Below are 5980 nucleotides of genomic sequence, written 5' to 3' on the forward strand. Positions count from 1 at the left end.
ATATATAAAATAAGTAATAAATATTATATATTTATTACATAGGAAGTAGGGAAAAAGCCCTGCTAAGTTAAATAAAGTATGTATGTTTCTGTTATGTGAAACAGACAGGAAAGAATAAAAGAGAAAAAAAAAGGCCTAAAAGTATGTTTGAAAGTTTCCTGAAGAGAAGAGAGTTCCATTGTCAAAGCAGAAGTAAGATTTATTTCTTACTTAAGTAAAGTGAAGATTATGCCCCTGTGACTTCCAAGATTCTTCATAGAATAGTGAAGAGATAAAATAAAGAGATGCAACAGACAAGCAGAAATGCACGGTCATGGCCAACACGCAAATAAAATTCTCTTCAGAGTTGCGTTGCCATGAAAGCGAATGAAACAAGATTACTCTACTTCCTGGTCTTAACAGATATAAGTGACATTACAAGACGTGTGAAGGAAGGGTATAGCTGAGACTGTTCACTCAAGACTGTACATACCATATCTTTGCAACATTATACAGGAATAAGCTTTAAAGCCTTGGATTTCAGAAGGCAGAAGGACAGTCAAGGGATGATGATGACTATATTACAAATTTAACTGACAAGAACTGTGGAGCTGGCCACTTCAGACTATGCAAAAATCAAATCAAAACAATCCAATTTATAAACCAGGATTGATGCATACCAGAAAAAAAAAAAAGCTGATGTAGATTTGTACCCCTGGGTGGCACTGTTGGCCAACTGGAAACTAAAAAAGGCGGAGTCGCAGGAAAAGAAGCCTGTAAACACAACTGCCTGGCAGGCCACAGGGAACTGAGTTCAGCCTACTCTGCAGCTATTTCTATTCAAACACACTTTTCTGAATACTCTTACCTTAATAGCTTTCACCAATTAACCTAACGATTTGTGCCAAGCCTTTTTTTTTCCCCTGACCTAATATGATTAAAAACTTAGACAGCAGCATATTCTATTTGCCTCTCAATTTTATCTTTTGGGGAACATGCCCGTTTTAGAGTGTAGAAATATCCCTGAAATAGCTGCTATTCAAGAAAGAATGAAGAACACTGGGTACAGGATCACTTGTGCTTAAGATGCGTTTTTTCCTTTTATGATTAAGCACTAAATCCACCTTCTCAAAGAAACAAAAAAAAAGCCAGTTTCAGTGGAAACTGACTATTGAGCTGCTTTATTTCTGATGCACTGCATCAAATTATCTCCATATAAACAGGAACACAAAAACATATCTGCAAGCAGTTTAAAGAGTGTGTTGGAGCTCTGCTCAAGGCCTCTCCTGCCTAACAAGGTGTCCTTCCCCCAAGACTACAAAGCCATGCTCTTTCAAAAAAACACCTTGTATTCATTTCTGCACTGCAGACCACATCTGCCATGTCTATAGCCTAATCCTTAAGATACTTTCCTGAAACATGAGGTTTGAACTGTCTCTCCCACTTACTTCCTAAGCCAGCACTGCAGTCAGGTAAGCTCTCAGACAAGAGACAAGGATCTTCTTTCAGTAGGATAGCTTGTGGAGAAAAAGAAAGCCTTCCAGTTACCCATATCTATCCTTAATTCTGGGAGACTCCAGAGCCATTATAGAGATGCAGTGAAGGGGGGGGGAAAGGTATCACATCAGTGAGGAAGACACGTGTTTAGCCAAGTCCCTGCTTGGTTAATTCCAACTGAGGTAGCCTTTCACTGAGCCTGCTAGCCACTGCCGTTCACATGCACCTTCCTCTTTTCTCAGCACAGAGGATAAAGCTGAGTGAATTCCACTCCTGAACCAAAGACCTAAACCTTCAGGCTTTTGCTATGTGGCTTGTATTGCCTTCTGTGAATTTGACCTAAACCAATTCCTCCTAAAGCCACAGACCAACCAAAAATAGATGCCTCTTGGATTCCAGATCAGATTCTTGTGTCTTGGTTTGAACTAAACAGAACAATTCTGTTCAGTGATTTTTACCTTCCGGCTTTGTCTCTTCTAAAAGGCTGCATTTTCTGAAGTTAGCAGCGTGTTTTTGCAGTGTGTGCTACTGGCAGTGATAACACCTGATGTTTACAGTTACTGCCTGGGACTGGGACGCAGAAAGGCTCTTGCTGATACTTATTCCCGTAGTGCCCAAGGCCACTGCTGGCTCTTGTGTGCCACGCTGGGGGTGCCGGGTAGTAAGAGGGGTCACAAGGAAGTAAAAGGTTGCACCTTCAGGGAGGAACAAACAGGACAGGTGACGAAAAAGAGTATTCCATTCCATATACACCCTTTTCTGTGCGAAACTGAGGGATCGAGAGGGTTTAAATTTCTTTCTTTGTTCTTCTTCAATGACCAGCATCGAGGGAGGACTCTGTCTGATCTTCTGCCTTCGATCCCGATCCTGAGTCCCTGAATCCAGCTCCCATATCCAGCTCCCCGCTGTCACTGAACCTGGGGCTTCCCCAGTGCTGCCTGCTCTGCAGCACCAGTGAGGACTGATACCAGGGTGGGGGGGAAGAAGTCAGGCTTGATATTGCATTTGTATATATTTGGATATAGTTCTCTATTATGTCTTTATTAGTTGGGGGGCATTTCTTGTTTTATTAAAGCTGCTTTAGTTTTCTAATACATGTCTCTCTCTCTCATTCCCTTTTCCTTCCCATTTGGGGAGGCAGAGGAGATTAGAGAGTGTCTGTCAGCATTTAGTGGCCATCCCAGCCCTAACCCTCGACATCTTGCCACCGTACAATTCTACCTTCCAAAAGAGCAGAACTTCCTTCAAAGGTGTCAATATCAACACCTCCAAGGGGTCTCATCTCCCACAGAAAAGCAATAGTCCTGTCTAAACAGTAACTAAATACTTGAAATAAAGTTTTACAAGAGAGGGTAATGGAAATCAAACTGATTATTCAAATTTCCAGTAGCTGCATAAAAAGAAACAGTAAGTTTTTCAGGGCTTTTTAGTCCCAGGCTACTTAAGTGTACCTACCTTTTAGAGGGTTTTGGTAGAAACTTACAATATAGGTAAAGCAAGATATTTTCTTGTAAAAATCAGCAGGACCAATATGACTAAACAAGTTCAAAAGCCAAATACACAAGCATAAGCACTAGAAAAGAAGCATTATATCTGTTATTCATAACCACAAATAATACATGCAGAATAGAGAAGGGTAGAAGGAATTTCATTTATAACTCTGTTATTCAACTTGCTCCCTACTTTCAGGATTTTAAACTGTACTATCAGAGTCACTGCAGTAAAGGTTGCTACTGATCTTCACATCCACAACCTGTTCCTCATTTTACCACACATCACAGATCTAGCTGAGCACAAACATCAGCAGTGTTTTCAGCACAGCCCAGATCATAGAATCATAGAATCACAGAATTGTCAGGGTTGGAAGGGACCTGAAAGATCATCTAGTTCCAACCCCCCTGCCACGGGCAGGGACATCCCCCACTAGATCAGGCTGCTCAGAGCCCCATCCAGCCTGGCCTTAAAAACTTCCAGGGATGGGGCTTCCACCACCTCCCTGGGCAACCTGTGCCAGTGTCTCACCACCCTCATGGGGAAGAACTTCTTCCTAACGTCCAATCTGAACCGATCCATCTCTAGATGTCTTTGGAAAGGGCAGCATGATGGAATGTAAATAATCCAGAAGATTTCAGGGTGTTTCAAGTCACCCAGAGTCTGTCATGGTGAGGTTTCCTCCATCTGAAGGCTTTTGAGGTCTCTGCTAGTTACTATTCTGGTCAAACAGTCTGTAGCGGGTACCTCCCATGTTGTTAGCCACTTTGGTCTCTTCTCCAACACTCAGCCCCAAACTCTCAACTGTCTCATGACCCATTCCAAGGAATCAAACTAATGTCCTCTGCATAAAACCCAAAAGTTTATACCTTTTCTATTATTCCAAAATCTACATATTAATTTTGATCACAAATATCCCTTCTCATCACAGTTGAAATCAGGTTCCTAGCTAAAAAACCCTCTGGTTGAGCCCACCTTTCTATTTAGTAGCCATGCAACTTTGAAGTATCTGTGATATCTGTAAAAAAGCAATGTAGCATCTGTATACCTTTAAAATTAATGAGTACAGCATAATCCAGAAAAGTACTTACGACTGACAATAAGCAAGACGCAGAATGAAATGAGAGATATGATCTTTTCTTCTGGCCTCATAATCATCTTCAGCCAAGGCCTACAGAAGATATTATTATTACTTTACAGAGAAATAATCGCTCCCAGATTAAAAATCCAGAATTAAGTAATCATTGCTGTTCAACAGTGTAATAATACTCATCTTTAAGCTAGTAAATACAAGAAGATTAGCAGAGGATATATACAGAAGAAATACATTCTCCCAAAGAAAAACTACACTCTGACAAAATGACGAAACTTAAGTTTTAGGAATAGTATTTCATTACCTTCACTTTTATTCAGAATTTTTGAATGGTGTAAAGAAAGCAAAGTGCAAGAGAGTTCCCTTCTTTGATTTTTACTTACTTTGTATGGAAACTTAAGTTTCCGGAGCTCACTCTCCAACTTAGTTTTGTATAAATCACTACTTCTTGCATAGCTCACACCAAGGTTTTCAACTACTTTGAGCACTGGGGGAAAAAAAAGAAAAAAGAAGACCATGTTAGAGACAATAAATTGAAAAGAAATCTAACTGTATCACATCTTGGGGTAAAGCCATTGGAGTTGCTTTTAGTGGTATAGGGAACAAAGGGGTAAGAAACATGGAGGATTTAAGTTTGGCCCAGAAGTCCTGAAAAGCTCCCCCAACTCTGGGATCCATGCAGTCAACACAGAGAGGGAGACACCTAACTGCTGGATCAGTCTCAGAACATCGGTTTCCACTACAAAAGAAATTTAGTGGTTTTGAGGAGTTCAGGAAAACCCTTTCTCCCAGTCACAATGGCTACTGGGATCAAACCAGCACACCTCTGTCCTGTCCAGGTTGACTTTTATACACAATCTTACTACTAACAGTTTTCCAAAGACATTATTATCAGATTTGCAAGTAATTTGCATATTATTACACACTCACTAGTAAAACTACACATGTTCACTAAGTCAGGGTCTCTACGTGGGCCATGGTTTCTTGCCCATTGAGTATGGCTTTTAACATTATGATAGTCTGTGCAATGGTAAGGCTAATCAACTCTTCAGCTGACAGTTCAGAAATACACATAAGCATGATAATTGTGTACTCATAAGACTTACATATTTTCTAGGATGCTCGTTCTTCAGGGGTGGACAATTCTTGATAAGAAGTTCCTTTTCTAATCATCCTTAATAGTTTCAAGGATAATCACAGCATCACAGAATGCACTGGGCTGGAGGGGACTTTTAAAGCTCTTCCAGTCCAACCCCTGCAGTGAGCAGGGACATCTTTAACTAGAGTAGGTTGCTCAGAGCCCCATCCAGCCTGACCTTGAATGCCTCCAGGGATGGAGCCTCCACCACTTCTTCAGGCAACCTGTTCCTGTGCTTCACCACCCTCATAGTAAAGAGCTTCCTCCTGACAACTAATCTAAATCTACTCTGCTCTAGCTTAAAACCATTACCCCTTGCCCTATCTCTACAGGCCTTTGCAAAAAGTCCCTCCCCAGCTTTCTTGTAGGTCCCCTTCAGGTACTGGCAGGCCGCTATAAGGTCTCCCCGGAGCCTTCTCTTCTCCAGGCAGAGCAGCCCCAACCCTCTGAGCCTGTCCTCGTAGCAGAGGTGCTCCAGCCCCTGATCATCTTTGTGGCTGCCTCTGGGCACGCTCCAACAGCTCCATGTCCTTCTTGTGTTGAGTGTTCCTCCTGCTTATAGACACTGTGTGCACATTTGTCTTCATTCAGTACATCCAATCAGTTCACACAGCTTCAGAGCTCACTCAATTCAACATTTTAACTTTTTCTTTTTTGATGACCAGATAACAACAGAAGGAATCTAAACCTTCAGAGGCCGGGCAGGGACGCTACTCACGCTTCAGGCGGTCGATGGCAAAGCTCTCAAACTCCACCAGCGAGATGTTTTCCGTAGGGGGCTC

At 41.8% G+C, this 5980-nt stretch overlaps 1 protein-coding gene across 1 annotated transcript; it reads right to left on the minus strand.

The window, feature by feature from the left end:
- Positions 1-4058: 4058 nt before the first annotated feature.
- Positions 4059-5977, minus strand: LOC104274058 (DNA primase large subunit-like; the record flags this gene model as incomplete). The annotated part of the gene is made up of 3 exons (XM_009869577.1): positions 4059-4138; positions 4444-4547; positions 5917-5977. Coding segments are annotated over 3 exons (245 nt in total), but the record flags the coding sequence as incomplete, so codon positions are not given.
- Positions 5978-5980: the final 3 nt, after the last annotated feature.

The sequence above is a fragment of the Apaloderma vittatum genome, unplaced genomic scaffold (genome assembly GCF_000703405.1).
Source record: "Apaloderma vittatum isolate BGI_N311 unplaced genomic scaffold, ASM70340v1 scaffold11905, whole genome shotgun sequence".
Lineage (NCBI taxonomy): Eukaryota > Metazoa > Chordata > Aves > Trogoniformes > Trogonidae > Apaloderma > Apaloderma vittatum.